The sequence below is a fragment of the Sinohyriopsis cumingii genome, chromosome 6 (genome assembly GCF_028554795.1).
Source record: "Sinohyriopsis cumingii isolate HCF-2022 chromosome 6, ASM2855479v2, whole genome shotgun sequence".
Lineage (NCBI taxonomy): Eukaryota > Metazoa > Mollusca > Bivalvia > Unionida > Unionidae > Sinohyriopsis > Sinohyriopsis cumingii.
Genome location: NC_142966.1, coordinates 21,681,281 through 21,704,736, shown reverse-complemented (window position 1 = coordinate 21,704,736; position 23,456 = coordinate 21,681,281). Strand labels below are relative to the sequence as shown.

At 34.6% G+C, this 23,456-nt stretch overlaps 1 protein-coding gene across 6 annotated transcripts in view; it reads right to left on the bottom strand.

Annotated features, from left to right (window-relative positions):
• LOC149796476 (intermembrane lipid transfer protein VPS13D-like) overlaps positions 1 to 23,456 on the bottom strand; it is a 360,667-nt gene that overhangs the window by 311,547 nt on the left and 25,664 nt on the right. For all 6 annotated transcript variants that reach the window (XM_089961181.1, XM_089961184.1, XM_089961183.1 and 3 more), the window contains exons 6-10: positions 20,501 to 20,590; positions 11,971 to 12,087; positions 5,667 to 5,792; positions 5,135 to 5,185; positions 1,573 to 1,814 (exon numbers count right to left, since the gene is read on the bottom strand). In XM_089961181.1, the coding sequence (XP_089817307.1) occupies positions 1,573 to 1,814; positions 5,135 to 5,185; positions 5,667 to 5,792; positions 11,971 to 12,087; positions 20,501 to 20,590 (626 nt within the window). The remainder of the gene's footprint in view (positions 1 to 1,572; positions 1,815 to 5,134; positions 5,186 to 5,666; positions 5,793 to 11,970; positions 12,088 to 20,500; positions 20,591 to 23,456) is intronic.

The window sequence follows — 23,456 nt, the reverse complement described above, 5'->3', positions numbered from 1 at the left end:
CACAACCGAAGACTGAGATCCATGTGACATTCCACAAGTGAGCATTGCCCGACAAGCAAACAATTCACCAGTGAATCAGGCAAAAGTTGTAAGGTCATTTCTAGGGCTGAGGTTATGCTGTCATGAATCGGATGGGATAACTGTCCAGGCAGCTACCAGTGGACCGAGCAGATTCAGCTCTGTCCTTTGCAAGGCCATGTTATGTAAACAGAAGCTGGAGATAGTAAACAGTTAGCCAGCCAACGAACTTGACTATGTCTTGAAATGAAACACTATATTTAAAGGCCAGGCTTAAGGAAATCGCTATTTCATGAACAAAAATCTTGTTGGCCATACCTCATCCTGTGAGAGTTAAGAGCATGCCAATTAAATAACCCCCTTTAACGAAGAGGTCAGCACTTGTGGGGTTGTCTTACTTCCATGCCTTAACCAGTATGAAGAGCCTTTGACAGAGCCATTGTGGACATTCTCCATGTTCTGCAACTTAACCACTCTCAATGAGTCAATTAAGGAGAGTGAACAAATAGTTATTTGTTGACTGCCTATCAATGGTAACCCGTTCTAACAGATGAAGGTTGAATCACTAGTATGACTGAGACACTGAAAGAATCTGCTCCAATGACTGCTTGCATCTCACTCACTCTGTAACAAAAAAGCTGGAACCAAGTTAATACCCTTGTTGTTGTTGTTACTGTTGTTGTTGTTGTTGTTGTTGTTGTAGGGTTTAACAACATTTTTCAGCACATGATAGGCTATACATGGAGGCCAGTATTAATGGTGGAGGAAGAATCTGGGAAAGAACCACCCACCAACGAGAAGCTACTGGCAAGCTTTCTCACATACCCACATTAGCCGAGCCCGAGACTCAAACCCACACAGACAGAGCTGAGATGGCAGTGATCCGTAATGGTGAATGCTTTAGACCACTCGGCCACTCAGGGCCCCTATCAACATGTTGGAAAAAATATAAATGCAATGACTTCAGATATCAACAAATATTCACGAGATTTCCATCTCTAAAAACCCCATTATATAGGCACTTGTGAGGTGTAAAATAAGGTTTTTGTAATAATATAGTGGCCATGGCCATGTTACGAGGGGTGGACATGTTAAGAGGGGTGGAACTCTTCTGAACAGTCTTGTTGATACTATTGGATTCTGACCATATAGAGTGGGTAGCCACTGGTCAGTTGTGCTATTTAAGACATGGACCAATGTACTGAAAATTCATACTATGCAAGATATAATATGCCTAAAATACTTTTCTAGGGTACTGTAAATGAATGGTATACAGTTGTATGTAACATGTATACACAATATTTATTGAGTACTGTGATTTTATATTCATGCATCTCCATATACCCATACAGGTCTAGTTAAATAATCAAATGTTTATTTAGCACTGTGAATTGATACTAATACTATAATCTATATCAAATTATTCAGTACCGTGAATTTAACCATAATTCATCTTATCCATGAGGTACTACGGCCGATATAAAGACAAATTTATGTAATCTAAACTGTAAAGATTGTGATCCTGAAAAAAATGAATTGACAGTAAATTAATACCTTTCTTTCACTGGTACAAGTGGTCTCCATTTTAGGTTAGGTTTCCTTCTTTCATATCTATCAAACTCTTTAAGCATCAAAATAATGTTCTTATATTGCTCATCATTCAGCATAAATCCCATCTTTTCTAGAGTCAGGTCAAAGGTTATCCTGGGCTTGGCAGGAGATCGCAGAGGTAAAGCTGATGTATTTCGAGTCATTTTGGCTTGTGCTGATATTGGAGATAGAATGTATTCATGATCCTGAAGAAACAAAATGGACATATAATTTTTACGGAATAAAATTACCATGAACGCTGACAGCTGTCTTAAGAAATTGACAAGATGCATATTTCCACACACAAGAGTAACAATATCACGAATGATATACACCAACCCAATGTTTAAAAGTTCCCTATGTTGGTAACTGACATTTTTGTGTTTAAACCATCTAGCTTCCTTCCAAGTTGCCCTGACCACTTTTCCACCCCAAAACCAACAGACTTCTTCCTTACCATAAGTACAAGCCATCCAGTCTGGACCATCTCAAGGACGTAGAAGCAATGTCACTGTGTAAAAACAATTTATCTCCTTTCAGTTAGTGATCCTGAATTCTGCCCTTTTGACTCCAACATCAATAGCCTTCTTTCTTTCCCAAGTGGAAGCTATTAACAGTCTGGTTGAGGTATCTCACGAATAACTAATGTTACTGAGAAGAAACCATTTTTTTTAAATTTCTTTTTTTGCAGAATGACCCTGCTGTTACACTTTTTGAATCCAAAATCATTAGGGTTCTTTATGGCTCTCATGCAAACCATCCACAAAGTTTAGAAACTACAGATGATGTGTATCTGCATATCTGCAGTTACTGCATGGAAACCATATTTCTTCTTTCAATCAGAGAGATCTTGACCCTCAACCTTTTGAACCCAAAATCAACTGGGTTTTTCCTTGCCATCAACAAAGTTTGGCACTATAGATGGTGGGGCACTAGAGTTACTGTGCAAAACCTGTTTGTCTCCTTTCAGTCAGTGACCCTGTTCTTTTCAAGCATTTATTTCTAATAAATCCTTTAACAGCTTAGTAGTAGTAATAATATCAGATACTAGATTGGCATTGTTTGCATAATTTGAAAGACTTTTTGCTACAGTGCTGTCAATCAAATCTGGCTTAATTCTAATAAGGGGGCACTCACCAGTTATTATGTACTTTTAAGAGAGTGATGTATGTACGGTGAAGTGTTCACATTTAACACATGAACAATGGAGAGAATGTTGGTATACCTCTATGCTACATTAATGTAATGTGGATGATATTTATTTGGATATTGTACTTTTGGAAATTGTACATGATTTAAGCACAGTGCTAACTAAAATGATTGCTCCCTTGTACTAAAAAATCAGCCTGAATTAGTCTAAAGTACACTATACATAGCAGCTATTAAAATAGGGAAAATGAATTTTGCCAGACTAGACAATACCAGCTTCTGAAAGAGCAATGAATGAATTACCAAATATATAAAATGTAAAAAAAGTTATCGGCTCTTTTTTTATACAATTTACCTCTGAAGTTCAGGAAGTGAAAATGACCAAGTAAGCTAGCACTTTTTTGAAAGGTGCACATCTGGAGTAAGGCCAAGCTGTATACTCTATAACCCATATTACACCCAGTATAATCAGTGAGGAAAGCCCGGGAAATTCTTTTCCTTTAAAATTCTAACCCTATGCAAAATATTAAACTGTAGAGCACCACATCAGCAGTTCTGTTATAAAAAAATCGACGATAGATATTTATTATTAGCAACAACAGCCATATTTGTTGATGAATCAGCTTCATCTGAACTCTTAAATGACTTAGAAATTAAAGAAGTTATTTAAAGGTTTTTCAATTCTTATTGGATACATCCAATATAGAATAAGCATAATTTATACATAACTTTAATAAATCTTTTTTCATGCCTGAATGCTTAATGTAAAATTGGTTCAGCCATTTTTTAAACGAAGTAATTTATTTTCTCTTTTCTGCAAAAGGAGGCAGATCAGAATCATCTGTACATATCTGAAAGGTCTACAAGCTTGATGCCTTCTGTCCAATTTGGTTAAATTCTGTCAAGTGGGTTTTTAAGAATAAGTTATTTCAAGATGTTTCCAGTTTAAGTGGCAGTGTCCTTACTTGATAGCAAACGAGTATCATCAGTATAAAATTACTTCACGTCAATAACCTTTCTGTCAAATTTATCAAATTTGGCTGAGTAATAACAAAATAATTCAAAGGTTCATATACTTTTCATAATTACAGTCATATTTTATGGTGGATCATTTGTACAAGTTAGAATGCCTTTCATGGCAGGATGCTTTCCATTCAAATGCTGTTGTGCAAACCATCTACAAAGTTTGGCAACTGAAGATGCTAAAGAAGTTGTTAAAAGTATGATCTATTTTTATAAAGTGTGGCTAATTGATGGCAGATTGGCATAACCTATAAAAATATAATGTCCTTTTGTTAATTTTGTCACATTCTGGCAGGTAGTGCTTGAAAATTAAGTCATTTAATGGTTCTGATCGCTCGGGTGGCCTGTTGGTTAGAACATCTGCCTAGCTTGCAGGAGGTCGTGGGTCCAAACCCCAGCTGAGTCATATTAAATACTTATAAAAATGGTACTAACCACTGCCTCACTAGGCGCTCAGCATTAAGAGGTTAGTGTTAGGACTGGTCGGCCAAGTGTCAGGATAATGTGTCTGGGTGGGACATCATGCTACATATCTGCAGCATGATACCCCAGTGCTAGACATCACTATAAACTGTCACCTGCAGACCTTGAAGCGATATGACTGAAAAATTATTAAAGCAATGTTAAAAATCCAAAACAAACACAAATAGTTCTGAATTTTTTAGTAATGGTAGCAACATTACATGGCAGACTAGCATAATTTGTATAAAATTTAAAAATCTTCATGGCACATGCCAGAATGCTTCCTGTCAAGTTTGGTTTAACCTGGTCCAGTGGTTTGTTTTAGAGAGACACATGATGGACAAAAGTATGGTCTTATCATACACTGACTGACATGGCCATACCATACACTGACTGACATGGCCATACCATACATGGACTGACATGGCCATACCATACACAGACTGACATGGCCATACCATATGCTGACTGACATGGCCATACCATACACTGACTGACATGGTCATACCCCATACATTGACATGGCCATACCATATGCTGACTGACATGGCCATACCATACACTGAACAACATGGTCATACCATACACTGACTGACATGGTCATACCATACACTGACTGACATGGCCATACCATACACTGACTGACATGGCCATACCATACACGTAAGCCAGTAAGAAACCAGACAAACAATTATGTCTACAAAACTGACCAATGATTTATCATCATAACATGTTACAAAAAAAATCTGTAAAGTTATGTTTGCCTTATGACATGAGAATACTGGTGACAAAAAAAATCAACAACATCTGATATAAGAATGTTCAAAAATAAGATTTGCAAATATAAAAATCAAATATGATACATCATCCAATAAACAAGTTATAAACTTACTTTAAACTGTCCTGAAGCTTTGGACAAATACATGTCACTGTGCAAAGCATCCTGAAAACAATTAAGCAAATACATTTTTTTAAATACTTGTTTATTTGAGGAAGGAATATGCAAATTTCACTGAAATAAAAGTAATGATAGCATTTCACAAGGAGTAGGTCTTACTTTCACATGAACTTTGCATGCACACTTTTCAGTTGGAAATTCAAAAGGAAATTATCGGTGCAAAAAGTTGATAACCAAACTGACAATAAAAATTAAAATCCCTGTGATAATTTAAGTAACAAGTAATTCTTCTTATCTTCATACAATGTGCAATGAACCTATATCTTTACCATAAAGTCTGATATTTCAATGGTTGAAATATGTATTTTTTTCATTTACAATGTGTGTGCGTGTGTGTGTGTGTGCATGTGTATTGAGTGCATGTATGTGATACATTAGTTTGGGGTCAATCAGTAAGCAAGAAATCCTACTTTTGACCCTTCTATTTGATTTTCTCACACACAGGTGTAAAACATCCTATACTTACAGCTAGTTCTGAGCAGGTCAGATCTCCCAGCAACATAACATTTGTGTCCAGATACATTGCAAAGTTCTGTAGATCCACTAGCTTATGCATCATGTCTGCATCATATCGACTGACAAACTTTGGAACCTTGAATAAGTAATAATTAAGCATGCATCAAAATGTTTTAACTTTCATAAGAAATATGAATGACTCAAAGTGTCTGCTGTGTCTGCTTTTTGTATTAGGTTCATCATGGAATACAAATTTAACTTAGAATACTTAACTATTTTTCATTTATAACATAAATTGAATAATAGATCAGACCGGGCATTGTATCATGTGATAGCTGACCAGACTCTATATCGTTCTCTTGAAATCATTAGTAGAATGAATGGCAGTGATCCTGAGCTGCAAGCCCAGTATGTGATGACAGATCTAGAGCTACTCTGTATCTGGGTGTGCATTATGCCTGAGAAAACAAAGTATAGAAAGAAGCTAGCCACTGAGTGCTGCAAGAACACCAAAACATTATCAGACAGGTTACAGACATACAAAAAAAACACAGCATAGTCTTTGCTCACAGATCCCACTTCTTTTAGGTACTCCCAAGTGTTTTTTCCAAATTAAAAAGAGCAAGTTCAGAACTGAAGCCCTAGATAGATGTGTTCAATATGAACATGTTGATATCAAGTTTAGTCTAGAACTTAAATAACAAATTAATTCATTTCTTTTCCAGATGTGGACTTAGAATATGGAATAATTTGGGTCAAAACCCCAACTGAAAGAAACCCCAACACTGGAGGATCATATGTGCAAGAAATACTCTATGCTTAAGTTCCAAACTTAAGTTCCCATGGTCAGCTAACCCGGGTTATGCCACTGATGCAGGATTGATCAAATCTTGGGCATGATTATGACTGTTTGATCGAGGGGACTTGAAATGGGGTGCCATTGTGCTAGCAATGTCATTGTTAGGGACACATAAAAAGACAGCTGAACAGGATCAAGTCCACTGCTGTATTGTATAAACCAATGAGTTACATGAACGTTCTTGCTGATATCTAAGTCATGTTGGAAATAGACTCAACAACTTGGAAGACTTTGATTATGTGAACATGAGGAAGCTGCACCAGATGGATAAAATTCTGGGATGGATGGACAGATGATCTAAATGAAAGAAGATCATTCCTGCCTTGGAGTAGGATAGAACTTACCATGTGTTTCTGGATGATGTCATAAAAATTGCATATCTGTTGTTGTAGATGATGTCAAATAAACAATTCATAATATGGGCATAACCCAAGGACTGATATTGAGGCCATATGATGAAGTGTGAATTGATAAAAAGGGGTCACAAAACCATGAAATCTGTGTGACATGGGGTGGATAGGGACGTGAAAGCATGCACTGATCAGTTCGAGACTAATGGTGTACTTGCCCTTTCAGACGGAGAGGTGGATTGATCTTGCCATCTTGAACTTTGGAGGTGCAATGAATCAGTGGAGGCAAATCAATTTGATAATGGGTCTCAACTTGCCTTTCACTTTCTGAATTACGCCTTCATTAATCACATCAGCCACATATCTCTTGTTCACTTTTATGTACTTTTCACGATGACTTCTGTAGCTAAATACATGTACTGTTTAAACCAACTGGTTGACAGGTTTTCATTTTCCTGTGAATAGTCCCATCCCCTTGGTAGCCTCAATAAGATGGGAACAGACTGACCAAAATCTAGGCCAATTTAAGAACATGTACATGAAGCATGTAAATAACAACACACAACCATGTGCTAATGCCAACACTGAATATCGTAGTGAATGTTTTTCATATCAGGATGTGACCGATGCAATATTTTATTGTGGATTCTATTAAACAAAGGTAACCAAAATGTAATTTGTCAATATACAAGTGTATTTCACACTGGTTTTGTCTTTATGTACTAAAAATTTCCACTGTTTGTTTTCTTAAAGTGTAAATGCTACTCGTTGATGACAGGTCACCCCTTACTGACGAATTTAACTTGTATCTTTTTTTCTGACCCTCCACCCCCAACACTTATCTTGACATCCGCCTATGTCGACAATATTCCTTGAGCCCGAGGATGTCAACATAAACGGGATGCACTGTATCAACTTGTCTTCTTGTAATTCATTAAACCAGTCACCAAACCTGTATTGATACAGGGGCTTGTATCATTTTTTAATAGCTAATACAAGGGACAACAGTTTCTCATTTCAGCTCTGAGATTCAACAATTTCATCTGGCTTAAAACAAAGAGCAGTCCATTTTCTAATCGAAGTTTCCTACAAATATTCTGACCCAATTTTTCATATTTGGACATTTATGTTGGGGTGTGGGGTCACTGCAACTGCATATAAAAAATTTGGAATTTGACGCCACCGTGCAGTAGGAACATATGGTAGTCGCTTACCAGTGGGCCTAAAAAATTTAAACTTATTTTATATCAATTCATAACAGCATGAAATCAATAGGAAAATGATTTATTTTCTCAGAAATGTCAAGTACTATAATCGTTATGTTGTTAATCCACTGACAGACAAGACAAAACTACGGCATAGATAAAACCTGACCCAACTCGCCATTTGCATTACTAGTCACATGACTTCACAAATCTCAAATAAAGACATCGGAAGTCCAATAGTCACATGATATCAACAGCAAACTCCTTTATAATGTTGTTGTACAGAAATTTAATTATATTAAATTCAAGTCAGATACTTTTTGTGAAAACCAGCAATCTGGCCAGGCTGATTTATCAAGCAGACAGCACATGTCAATGTGGTAGTCATGTGATACAACAAAACTCCAGATATTGTTCTCAGAATATAGAGATATGGAGAATTTTGTTTTCTTTTGTTTTTGTATTTTATTGCAACCAGTATAAGACTTTCATTTAATATTTTTCTATTTTTTTCTCTACAACATTTGAAAATGTAGGTTGTTACATTTGTGTACTCATGCAACTAGCAATGCAAATCGCAAGTACCAGGTCACATTTCATCAACGGCATAGTTTTATCATGTTTTTAGCAGATTAAAAGACATAACAATTTAAATACTCACAATTTCTGAGAAAATAGGTAATTTTCATATCGATTTCATGCAGTATCACCTGATCTAACAATGTTTAAAGTTTGCTTGGCCATCCGGTAAGCGGTTATGCTTTGCCACCACCATGTTGGCCTCGTGTGATGCTAGGCTGGTTTTCATACCTTCCATGTAAGGAAAGATACAGATATCGAGCTGACTTTGAAAATAAAGTCTACTAGATGAATCTAATCCACTGGGCATTTTGACTGACTCGGCATATATGTTTATTGCAAGTAACCAAATGAGCAATACTGCACCCTCCGAATATTCTGGTTAGAACTTGATAAATTGAACTCACGATCAGTTTAGTTACTACTCAATTACATGATTGTTTCGGGTGTCAGGTGGTGGTGGAAAATTCCCAGGGTTTTCCTGACTTTCATCAATATTTGCAAAATTCAAAAACATTTCATGGTCAGGGAAAAAATGATCATTTCTCCTGACTTTTTCCTGATTTCCTGGTAGTGTGGGAACCCTGTGTCAAGGCACTGGCCATAGTATGATGAGCTGCTTGGTTAAGGACCCAAGTGATCCTGGCCATTGTGTCCAAAGTGTGGCTCTTGCTGTATTGCTCAGCAAGCCAGAAGATTGCCAATTAAGCAAGATCTAACATGAAGAATGTTGCCATAATTTTCCAAACCAGCTAGGACATGGCATGGAACACATTCTTATCCACTCTAGTACAATGGAGCTGACCTGTCTTTTAGTACAGCTGGATTCACAAGGTAGCAGACTAATATTCCTAATGTGATGTGGTAGAGGAACACATTCATAGGAGAAATGTTGCCACTGTAGAGTTTGTATAGGTCAAGGTATGAAACTGGGTTTCTCCAATCTCTTTAGTGTGCTGACTCGTAGAGAAATATAAAAGAATCAGTAAGGGATGCCAAAAAGGCAACTATGGCTGCAATAAAATCTATAGCAGACTTCTACTAAATAAAGTGGATGTCCACTAGACTGGCTGGGATCCACAAGACTAACCGGACTTCCACTACTCATATTGAGCACTTTCATGACCTTCCCCAATGACCATGTCCACTGGACTGAGTGGGCAATTCATTTAATATGATGCATGTACTGTAGTGGATAGAAAACCCTTGGTCTTGTCTGGAAAAGTCAAATGAAGTCACAATGTCCTCAGTTTCAGTATCTTGATACAACAGTCTGATAGCCAAGTATGAGATGTCAAATATTTGAGGTGAACTTTGACCTTTTTGCAGAAGCTAGCAATTAGTTTCCAAGTAGAAATTAAGAGCACTTATATTTTATTCTTTATTTTCATAGGCCATGTAAGCATTAATTTTTTTTCTCAATATTTATTACAACAAAATTTTCAAAACAAAATAAAAATCTCTTTGTCTGCTCCATATAAATTTGGTATGAAAATAACAGCTATATCATGTCTATTACTTCTGTATGCAACTGACATAATTATACAGATGGTTGCCTTCCACAAACATTTGAATGAGTGTCGGGCTTAGGTCACATAAACTTGGAACATGACATTTTTGGTCATTCAAGTCAATGATTTTTTTAAAAAATTGTAATAAGATAACCCCAGTGTCTTTTAGAACATATTAATTGTAATAAGATAACCCTAGTGTCTTTTAGAACATATTTATTGTAATAAGATAACCCTAGTGTCTTTTAGAACATATTTATTGTAATAAGATAACCCCAGTGTCTTTTAGAACATATTAATTGTAATAAGATAACCCCAGTGTCTTTTAGAACGTATTAATTGTAATAAGATAACCCTAGTGTCTTTTAGAACATATTTATTGTAATAAGATAACCCCAGTGTCTTTTAGAACATATTTATTGTAATAAGATAACCCCAGTGTCTTTTAGAACATATTAATTGTAATAAGATAACCCCAGTGTCTTTTAGAACATATTAATTGTAATAAGATAACCCCAGTGTCTTTTAGAACATATTTATTGTAATAAGATAACCCGAGTGTCTTTTAGAATATATTAATTGTAATAAGATAACCCCAGTGTCTTTTAGAACATATTAATTGTAATAAGATAACCCCAGTGTCTTTTAGAACATATTAATTGAAATAAGATAACCCCAGTGTCTTTTAGAACATATTAATTGTAATAAAATAACCCTAGTGTCTTTTAGAACATATTAATTGTAATAAGATAACCCCAGTGTAATAAGATAACCCCAGTGTCTTTTAGAACATACTAACTGCAGAAGAAAAAAATCGTTTAAGTAGTTTTTATTCTTCAGTGTAGTGTGCAAGATTAGATACAAGAAACTAAAGCTGAGCAAATACTAGCCTTTTGCCATGCTTTAAGCCAGCTGAAACAGCTACTTTGGAGTACCTACTTCTTTTCAATTAACTAATGTTTTTATTTTATACATGGTAACCATTCAGTACATCATTCACAATTATTTCTGTACAACTGATAAGTATGTTATATGACATTTTCCAGCATCAGATTTATCTATTTATGGCCATTATATGCATCAAATAAACTATATTCAATTGTAAAAATCAAATACAGCAGTACAACAAAGACTGTATAGTATAAACATCTGTTAATCCATCTATTTCAAAACCCTAAATCTTATAGCACTGTTGCATTTATCCAAAGCAGTATCTACTTTTGAATTTTCTATGACTGTTTTAAGATTACTAATTACAAATAGCAGAATTCATGGTTCCAGTGCCATTCCACAATTGCCACTGATAGTCTTCATTAAGAGACACAGGCCACGATATAACTTTAGTTTTCTATGGGACACTCTCTGGTTTGTAACCATATCTACATCTGACCAAATAAAAGCACATTATTCCTGAAGGTTAGTTTACAAATTCAAAATAAATTAATCATTTTCATGCAAAGTTCTGAAACACTGTCAGATACAGATAGTGGTACGAAGTGTCCCAGAGTAGAAAATGCATTTGATGCCAAATCTTCACTTTTATAGCAACAAGATCTACCCCATACCTCCCAGGCATATTAACTCTATCCTGATCAGGAACATTCTAGGGCAATGCAAACCTACAAAGTAACCAGAGGTCATGGGTAAAGGTCTTATCCAAACAATGTAGGTGGAGCTGCCTATCATAACACATGCACAGCTTGACAGTATTAGTCTCCACATTCTGTTTGAAAATGCATGAATTTTACAAAATAAGTTCTGCAAATTTGGGACTGAATTTCATTTCCAAGATTACCCCTATTAATATTACCCAAGTTCCATCTGTGCTCTGTGCACTAAGTCTCTTGATGATGACCCCAAAAGCAAAGGGACATGACGGATTGAGCTGGTCATCTTCATAGCGAATGTGGACATCTTGAACCTTCAGCTGCAATAAAAATACCATGAATGGCACATTATACATCTGCAACATAAATAACAGTCCCTACATAGACACTTATAATAATTGGTTGGAGATTATTAACCAAGAGGTCTTGAACTCAATTTCATGTGCAGCAACTGTTACAGTCTTATCAGATTTATCATTTGAGCTACATATTACCTGCCATTCTTAATTGTGTCATGTATATCATAATAGTACTGTTTACATGAATAAACTGAAAAATACATGAATAGTAACAAAACAAACATCTCTTGCATCATTGTACAATGTTAAATTCCATAATAAATAATAGCTAATTGCTTTTCTTTTTATTTGTGCTTTTCTTTTTATTTGTGCCTTTCTTTTAAATGTTCACAAAACACTGATCAAGTACCATTTATTTACATAAGCTGATGAACAGACATATGAGGCACATAACAATAAATGAGAAAAGTGCCTTGATTTGAGTTCTCTCTGAATGCAATTTTTAATACATGAACTTTACAGTTATCAGATGTTTATATGGTCCACTCATGACAAAAGTAAAAATATCACTCAAGATCTGGAAACAATACATGTTGTTGATGCCATATTTCCAACAATACATGTGTATATGATTAGAACTGTAATGGTCATCTTTATTGTGTGTTGATTTAATGTATCCAATGTGTTATGTATATTTAATATAATTGTTTGTATGTTAGTTTTAATTTTTTATATTTCATAACATGTTCTTGCAATGTAACAGTTTGCTGGACTTATCTTGTCAAAAACTGAGTTCATTTCTGCTTAACCTGCTTGAATTTTTTTTATTTCATTTATGTAAACAACTAAAAATAGCTTCATTATACTCTATGTGTATGAGCTTATTAAAAAAATTATTATTCAGGTAAACAAGAAGTGGTAAATATGTTGATCAGGGTCAGGGATTTTGGAGATTCCCATGTGAATTTAATGGGTTATTGTGTTGTATGCAAACAAGGCTCATTAAGATCATTCTAGAAGGTTACTGAGGTCAAGCAGATAACTTTATTATCATGTGCCTGTGACGATTTTACCTTTTGTGCTTTAACATCTAACACTTTAAGTTGTATTATGTTGTGTCCAGTTTGGAATGAATTTTATTTTCTTCAAATTACTGAATTCAAGTGATTATTTTCTCTGGAAATTCAAAAGTGATCTTGGATAAAGACATTCATTAAAATGTATACTGAATTCAAATCTGAAATAATATTTCTGCGATTCAACAAAAGACTGTTCACACATCTGCACTTTACTGACCAGAACAGATATGTCATCGCCTTCAATTTGTGATCTCTTGGGAACTTAAACTGAGTTTTATTCCGGGCTTTTTATGACTAGGACTTGTATCTTTAATTCTTGAATCATTTTTGGATTTAACTTGCAATATTTTAAGTTTTTTTTTCTTATTTTTCACTTTGTATTCTAGTGAAATAAATTTTTTGTTAAATTTTACAATGCTTTTTTTCTTCACTCTTTTCTGTTACTTATTTTAAGAACATAGACTCATAACTCATCATATCCAGACATAAAATTGGACAGTAACAAGACAAAGTGAACTTAATATGATACATTAATTGGATAATCTCATCAAAGGTAGCACTTGCTTATATTTAATGAGAAAGGGGGAATTTACTTAAGCAGAATAAGATATATATATACTTTTAGAGAAGGCAGATCTTTTATTATCAATCTATAGGATGGGATAAGCAAACTAATGCAGACAATACTCTGATGGAACAAATGCTGACCAAACTAATAAAAACATTTTTTAAAAATACCTTCAATTATTAATAACTGATATCTCATAACAGACTAAAATTATTATAATTTATAATGAGTAAGTAGATGATTATTACAACTTTCTGCTTAGTACCCTGCCATCTAATTTTCTCCACAAAATTTAAGCACAATGATACCATAGCAGCAGGTTGAATTAAACATTATTGAATTTATGTTCAGATTTTTTCTATGTGCATGTCAAGTTACTAAACATTAGGACAGTACACCATTTTTTTGGTATGTTTATCATCTCCAAAATATACATAGCATATAACATAATTGCTGCTTTACACTCCATGCCTATTTTTTTATTCGCTTGAATAATTTACATAATGAATGCACAAGGGGTATTTATGAGTTCACATTTGTTAGTTTCAACATGAATCTTATGTTGGCTTTGGATTAAACTTTGTTGCGTTAGGGACTGTCCATTTTGTATGTATACACAGAGGCGGGGTTCGAAGTTTGAATATTTGTGTGTGGGGTATGTGGATAAGACCAGGTAGTACATACACACCTAATGACATAAACTTTATTAAAGCTACAAATGAACCTATCTGCCATACCTACAACAACGTTAAAAATGAAAGCACCAAGGAAAGAAGTTATAAATAGGTGCAGTACATCATTTTCAATTGGCCAATGAGAGGGCAGTAAACCATTCAGCATTCTGTACTTGCATATTAAGCGGGTGTGATCAAGGCCATACAAGTTGGGAGAAAAGGGAGAGAAGTATCCTCCCTTGTAATTTTTTATAGTACAAATAACTTATAAGTAAAGCAAGCAGATGAGCCCTTGTGTCCTTTTCTGGTTTACAGGATGGCTGATTCATGGCAGTCAAAACTGTGCCATCTGCATTCAATATTTGCAATGTATAGTTTTAATATTTCTAAAAATAATGAACAAATAATTATGTAACTCCAAAATGTACGGAATTGTTGAGATTATAAAACACAATGAATGATCACATATGTTGCTTGAAAACAGGGACTTGCCAATGCAAATATGGAGAATGTGTTTGTAAAGAAACTCCTGTTTTGTTCAAAATGAAACATATTACAGTGTTTGAAGGAGAGTATTAAGCAAAAGCACATGTACGCACTGAAGAGGGGGGGTAGAAATAGTTACAACCTGCAACGTGGGGGGGAGGGAATGACTGTTTGCATATGTGCTAAATGAACAGCCCTTCTCCTCACATGGAATAATATAATTCTTATTAGGCCAGCAAGAATGAGACAAAATAGATTTAGTCTTTTGTGGATTTTTTAATGTAAAGGTGGGAATGGCTGCATGAAATTTTAATTATTTTTACAAAATTATTAAAAAAATTTATTTTAGACAGTACAATAAGTTACTTAAAGAAACTGAATAGTAATTTTTGCCCCATTTGTAATATAAATTAGATAATGGGTAATCTGTTGCATTATTTAATCAATCAATCAATCAATTAAATCAATCTCTCTCTTCTCTCTCTCTCCAAAACTTACAAATCAACAAACACACTATAATCAAATGCACTGTGCATTCATACACATTAGTTCATTTTCCTTTTAATTTAAAGTCATACGTTTAACAGTCTCCCTCGTCTTTTTTGTAGGAAAATTATAAATCAACCATTTACATATAAGACATATATCCCAATACAAAATCCAAATAAACAATGTAAATCATTAAATAACCAAACAGGTTCAGCACTCTGCAGTGAAACAGAAATGATTTATCTTAGATTCCTAGTACTGGTCAGTAGAGTGTGCATCCGTTTGAAAGTACAAAACATGAAAAGTTTTCTTTTGAAGGATTTCCTGTTTAAAATTTTATGATAAAAAATGGTATGTGTATGCATCTCAACAGAAGTCAGTAAGATCTTTCTCTGATTGCTGTCAATCCGACTAGTGAGGTCATTCATGTTTAAAATACAAAAGGTAGTTTTAAAAATCATGTAGCTTGTACATTTACATGTCACATGAAGACAAATTACAATGAAGATTGAGTTTGTGTCACATATTTTAGTATATTGTTCAGTTCTGTTGAAATATGGGATCACATTTTGGTATCACAACATGAAACATAGTTACAACACTGGTAACCATTACAGAGCACTGACTGATTATGTTCAGGAATTAGTGTGTCTTAGGGATTATCTCATATTGTTCCAATTTTTAATAGTGCTTATTAGTTCTTTTCTTATTTTACAGGTAACTACCTCTCTGAGCCAAAAGTATTAAGATGTATGAAAGGGATTTACTGAAAAATTTGCCAGTTTTAAAAAGATCTTACTTTGAATTTAAAGATCCTCAATCCCTTAAAATTGTCAAGATGTAAAATGTTGAAGTAAAAAAAGATAAATGGTTTTATTGTTATTTCCATTAACTTTGTTTGAGCTATTTAAATTACCAGAGTACATGTTCATAGTTGAAATTTCACCATTTATAGATGCCATTTAATGATATTTATGGAATTTCAGACTGAGCATTTGTCATTGTTGTACACGTTAATGTCAAACATGTAACTGAACTACCAACATTCAATTATCCAGGGCATTCAGTTTTCAAAAACACATTTGCTGCCATGAGCCTGTTGCTATGATCTAGGTACATGCCCTTGTATTTGTAACCTGTAAGATGACAAATGTGAGTAAAGATACAACAGTTAAGATTAACACTGCTTGTATTACCTCCATCTCAGATGGAGTTGTCATGAACAAAATACTGAGTTCAAAGTTTGTTTGTTAACTGTGCCAGGTCTCAAATCACACATAGTTATGCCTATTCTTGACAAACTTGAATTTCTTTAGTAAAGTTTGGACAATTTATTGTCTTTATCCTGTTGAAGATTGGAACACATTTTAACAATGATGTAAGAAATCATTTTGGTAAAATATTTTGAAATAAAGATGTTAATTGATTGCTGTTTTGAAGTTTAATGTAGACCCCTTCCCAACTATAAACAATAAGGAATACAGAACCATACATTTAGAAGAAATACTGCTTATAATGTAGATCAGTATATGGTGACCATGTTGATAATAATATTCATCTCCTACAAACATGATAATAACACCTTATTCATAACATTAATTTAGAATTGCAGGCAGGTTGCTGAATCAGTGCAATTAAAGCATAAATAGTAATGTTTTTGTTCTGTACTTTGGATTCAATAATTTATAAATTTACCTGTATGTTGAGTAATTGAGTACAGCTCATATTGACAAAACCTGATTTTCTTTATGAACTTCTGCATGTCATTCACAAATGTGTGATGAAAACAAATCTCATATTAATAATAAAAAAACATGAATATTAACAATTTTGATCCATCCAAATAAATAAGTAAATGACTAAACTACTCGTTAAGTTAATGACATTTCAACACAAAAGTGATTATTATAATTCACCTGCTAATAGATGTATGTTTACACTTACTGGTTTATTTTTTTCATGATAACATGCAGGGACTGACATGGGCTTTGCCAATGTCACAAATTGCAAATTTTTCCTTATTGGCGACAAAATATGATATCTGGTGATTTATTTTGGGTCAACCTTTTTGGCTGTTTAATTTGTACATATAATCATGGGTTTGGAGTGGAGAGATTCAAAGGGACCACGAAAGGAAGCCAAAAACTTGGATACACAATGTACTGGAAACTAACTGTTACATAAACAAATCCTTTGTCCATATTGACAAACCCATCTTTACAGTGCATTGTTACATCATAATCCACCTATGCTGACATCTGGCCTGAGTAATGTATGCTGTGATATACTCAGTCATGCTACCAGACTATACCGACAATCGACCAACCTCTGAAGATGTGAACAACAGAAACAGCTACAATTAATTGAATGACGGCTAATCTTTCTGTTGTATTTTTTAAATATACATAATAAAATAGTTTTGCTGAAACATCAGAGAAAACTGATTAGCTCTGAAGTACTGATCGCTGTGTATAAATACAAAGCAAATGAAAATAAATCTCAATCAGAATTTTATACTGTCAACAGTGTAACTTTATCATGGGTAAACATGGAAAAGAAATCTTTTCAAAAACCAGGTTAGGAGATTGAATCCGAAAACACGCAGATTGGGACCTACCATCTGGAAGTTTAATGCGGCATATTTAAGCATGTTTTCACTAAATATTCACTGATTTTTCAGGTCCAATACATGTGAAATTCTCAAAAGACATGCCATTTCTCCCTGTGGAGTGCATTATTCCCCCCTCCAATGTTCACCCATTTCAAATTCTGGTCAGATCAGCTGTGTCCAAACTGTGCAACAGCTAAAGGTTAGACTCAAGAGAGAGACACTGTAGATGTCAGGAAAGTAGATATTTCACATTTGAAAATCCATTTATTTCAGGTGACAACAGTCATACCTATGCAATAACCATGAAGTGGGATACGAAGACCATGAAAGTAGTGCAAAACAGTCATGTAATGATTTATTTTGTAATATTATGGATGTATTGCTTGTTGTCAATAAAGTAATAACTACCCCATTTTTTTTTTTAATTTTCATTGCCTATTAAATTAATAGACTTGGAAAAATATTCACTACTTGTTCTGGCGACATTTTATGAAAATTGGTGACAAAATATTGAGGGTGGCAATTTTATTTGGCAACAACTTTTTAAAAGCCAGGACCATCCCTGACTTGTATTCATACAAAATATCTGTGTACAATTCTGAGTTGAAATAAATTTTTCTCAGAGTAATCTTACCAATATATACTGCATACATAAGGCTTATGAAAAATAATGAATCTGAATCTATTCTAAGTTATAATGTTGTAAAATTCCCCATTTACTGTTAAATGTTAAAATCTTATATATATATATATATATATATATATGCAGTTTTGTAGAAGGTTGTACCAACCAACCAACCCTGAAAATAAATCTATTGGTGAGTGATTTTAACATTAATTACAGTTTATCAGTGTGGTTCTGAAGTCCTTTAAAAACCTCTTAGGGTGGCTACCCAAATTCAAAACTGCCTTCTCCTTGTCCCATGTATGTTTTAATGAAACAAAACACAATCCTTAATTGCATTTCAGTTAAAAAATATAACTTAATCACAAGTCAAAATGTTAACAACGGGCACTTGTATAATGATGCAATTTAGTAGAAAATTTATAATGGACTGAATCAAGTTTTACATGATCACTCTTTGGATGTGCTCTAAATGTCAAGGGGTCTTGTTGCTTACTTCGAGGACAGAAAGCCAAGAAAATGTATTCTTTTGTATGGTTCATATCATTTAATTCTACTATTGTTCTGTATTGATAGTCTGAGCCTGTATCATGACAAACTCTTGCCTGAGTACACAATGAGATGTACAGATGATAATAAACAAGTTCTACTTACCAAGAGACCTGACCTACAGTCCCCAGAGCCTATATATTTCTTTACAACCTTAACTGCAAGCCATCTACAAGAAACTTACTCTTGACCAAACATTATCCTGCAAAAAACCTTTTTCTTAAGCCTCAATAGGCCTCTAAAGTGCAAGCTCTCCATGAACTCTGATCAAGGTAATGAAGTTGTTTGAAGTACTCCAAAGCCATTATTTTTCTTTCTTACCAATGTGTAAAGCATCCACAAACTTTGGGAAGGTACATTGTCACTAACTAAAATTTGTGTGCAAAAACCATTTTTCGTCTTCCAGCCATAAAGACCTTGAGTTTTTTTTATTATCCTTCTGACCCTCAAATTAACAGGCTTCTTTCATTACTGAAGGTGCAAGCCATTTATAAAGTTTTGTCCATAAGGTGCATGACTTTTGTCTACATGAGTTTAAGTCTCAGTTTGGCCAATGTGAGTAAAAGAAGCTCACCAGTAGCTTCCCACAGGTCAATGGTTCTTACTCTTTCTTTCTCTGCCACATACACTGGACACCCTGTATGGCCTATCATGTGCTGAAAAATTGCTATTAAACCCCACAAAACCAAGCCAAACTTCTTTCAGTCACTGCAATCTTGACCTTTAACCTTTTGAACCCAAAGCTGATAAGGCTCTTCTTTACCCCAAATGCAAGCTATCAAGTTTAGACCAGGTATGTGATGTAGAACTGATAATGTTACTGTCTGCAAATCATACTTCTTTCACTTACATGGCCCTTTTAACTTTCTGACCCAAAAATGCATAGCATTCTTCCCTATCCCAAGTGCAAACCATCCATAAGGTTTGGCAAACATGGATGGTAATGAACAAGTTATTGTGCAGACACCATTTTTCTTTCTTTTGGTTAGTGACTTTAACCTTTGCCTCAGAAATCCATTGGGTTCTTCCTTATCCCAAGCACAAGCCTTCCACAAAGTCTGGTAACATGGTGAACTAAAATTATTGTGCAGAAACAAAATTGGTAACAGACAAAGTGAGAGATGGTTAGATGGAGGGACAGTATCATTGCATAATGCACAATATTTGTGGTGCCTGAACCAATCATACTGTGTAACCGACAGTACACAATTTGCAAAACCTTATAATTACCTTAACACAGTAGTAAAACGTTTCAATTGTCACTTAACAAAAATATTTCTATGACTCACCATATGATTAACCAGTCTAGAGAAAAGCAAAATATAATTAGCCACTTGTGAACATTAAACCCACCTGTAAATTTTCAAGGATGTTTGCTGCAACAGAAGTACCATAGGAAAACCATGATGCTCCATATCCTTCTTGCTTACTCTGCCTTAGGACCTGTAAAAGATGACAATCATATCCGAATGTAGACATAAATAACATGAACATGTATTCCATTTCAATCAACACAAGGCTCTGGATTCTCAAATATCAATTATTTTTGGGGTAATTCAAGACCAGAAAATCAAACTACAATTACACCTCTACAAGATTTCATCTCCATGAAGTAATCATCTGTTTCAAACAGACAAATTTTCATGTCCTGAAAGTTATAATTATAGAAACATGAACCAGTATTCAGAGGTCACAAAGAAGTCTATTATCAGGCGATCCCACAGGTAACAAACTTAATGAAAATTAGGTATATGAAGAGACCACTCTGTGTACAGCAGTTATATGACAGACTTAAACTAACCTTTCACATTACGATAATGCAGAATTCTAGTGATTTGGTCCCCACTCCACACTGAGAAGATTCACCACCAAGATGTCAAACATTATTAAAAGCATACTCCCGTTTATCAGATTTTTCCATGTGTGGAAATGATATAGGTTTACATGAAGCGAAATATCCTTTTGCAACCACTCATTGCAGATGGCTGTAAAGCAGGCAGTAAACTGGCCCCCCAACCTAATAAACACATGTCTGTGCAGATTGTAATTTCTGGTTGGGAAGAGTCCTGCGGTATTCCTGCCATTAACCACTGTCACAGAAAGTGACAGATTTTGAATGAGATCATAACCTGATGACTTAACTGGATATAGGGTGCCACTGGGCCAGGAGTGCCATCTGCAAGTGGCATATTTAGAGACAACCAAGACTGAGCATCTCCATGGTAGACTGAGAAGGTAGATCAAGAAAAAAATGGCCTCTACAAAACACAAATATTCACAGAAATCAGCTGAGGCCCTGATGATCCCATTCACACACACTGGCAGAAGCCAAACAGGGTTGATATGAGAAAACAAGTTAAGAACTTCATAACTAGTGGACAAAATGCTGAAAAGATTCAAGATCCAGCTTGTCCATGTTCACTAATTAACCTAAACTGCAAAGGAGGGTGAGGAGCTGGTTTATACAAGATATGAGTAATAATTCTTTACTTCAGAATGTAAATATAAATTTAAAATAAAAAGGTCACACATATCTTGTGTACAAATATACAGAGGAAAAAACCTCAATTTTTGGAATTGATTTTTTTCTATCCAAAATTGACCTGTGGTCGGAATCCGATTTTGTCTGGATTTTAGGCTTTTTGGTCTCAGATCTAAGGCAAACAGGTATGAACTGAATACAGACAGATGAACATTTGCAAAAAATTTGTATAAGATGGGCATTTGGAATAAAGAGCGGTCTCGATACAAAAATAATGGGCCCATTTAGCAAAAAAAAAGAAAAAGAACTCCAACTTTTACCCTTCTGCTCATGCGCGAGCCAAATAGCCAATGAAAAACGATGTTTTTAACAACTAGGCAGTATGTTACTGAAAGATCACCTGGGATTTGGTGTTATCAGATACATTCTGAAAAAGCTTTAAAAATGTGTTTCCCACTCAAATTTCAGATGAAAACGACAAAAACCTCCAGGGGCTGATGTGTTAACACTCCATCCTGGTAAGACCTGGTGACTAAGTCTGAAATTACTCTCTAAGTAGTTACCATACAAAGTTTTTACTGTGTTATGTATAACCCATTAATCACTATCATATGCACCTGATTACTACAGCCATGATGAATACAGACTGCAACACAATATGTGACCTCCTATTGTTTAATAAGAATGCAGATGTCCGAGTATAATTCAGATTTTCGTTGGCAGCGAAGTCTGGCCAATTGATGTTGTATTTCAAATTCAAATTCAAAGAGACAAGAATAAAATCCAGGAAGAAAATCAACAATGAGAGTCATTATATCTTAAATCAGACCCAAACGTTTCTGCTGAATATCGTCCCAATAAGCCACTGTCACTATGGAAGTCGACCTTAAGTGGGAGTCTACAAAGTCCAAAGTTTTTGGTGTATTCTATGGAGAAATGTACATGTAAAAACCAAGATAATATATGGACAGATTATAGAATGTCTGATTTGTAATCCAAAGGTCACAGGTTGAATAACCACACAGGTAGGATGCTCTGGTGTATCCTAGAGAAAGGCACTTAAAGGAATAATAGTGAAGATTGTATGTAATTTTATGCACTGCAAAGATCATGAAACTTATTTAATGTGGCAATTTATAGGTTGAAATAATGCATAAAATCGATACGATATCAAAACAGGGACCAGTCCTTTTGTGATACACAAAAACAAGACACCTTAAGTATCTAAAGTGTTAGATGGTAATAATTAAAATTTTCTTGTAACTTTTTATTATTTTTGGTTGCTGCAACTGTCATTCCACTGAAAACAATAATGTAACAAACACAATGCTGATAAAGTTTATTTTACAAAATGTGCAAGTAGATTGAGACCCCACTATATACTTTATAAGAAGAAAAAACAATATCACCAAGTTTGCTTCTCTGAAGTCAGGTGGGGGAACCAAACTATGCCATCTGATGCATAAAAATGATATAATTTTTACTGTAATTGTTTTGGTTAGACAAATATGTTACTGTATACTGTGTTGGCTAAACTGGTATTCACAGCTATTTGTCTCCACCATCCACTTCCCCCACGTGTCAGTTCTGGTAAATGAGTAAATGGAGGACCAGTGATGACTGTATATTTTGAAATTGTGTTGCACGTTCCAATATGCTTTCTCTATGCAGTTTCCCATTTACGGCAATCTCCCACATGCAATCCTTGTTAACACCCTCCCCCATCTATTCATTCAGCTCATTATGAATGCACGAAGGAAAAATAAAATTAAAAAAATAACTGATACAACCTGTCATGTTAATATAACCAATATTAAATTTATCTAT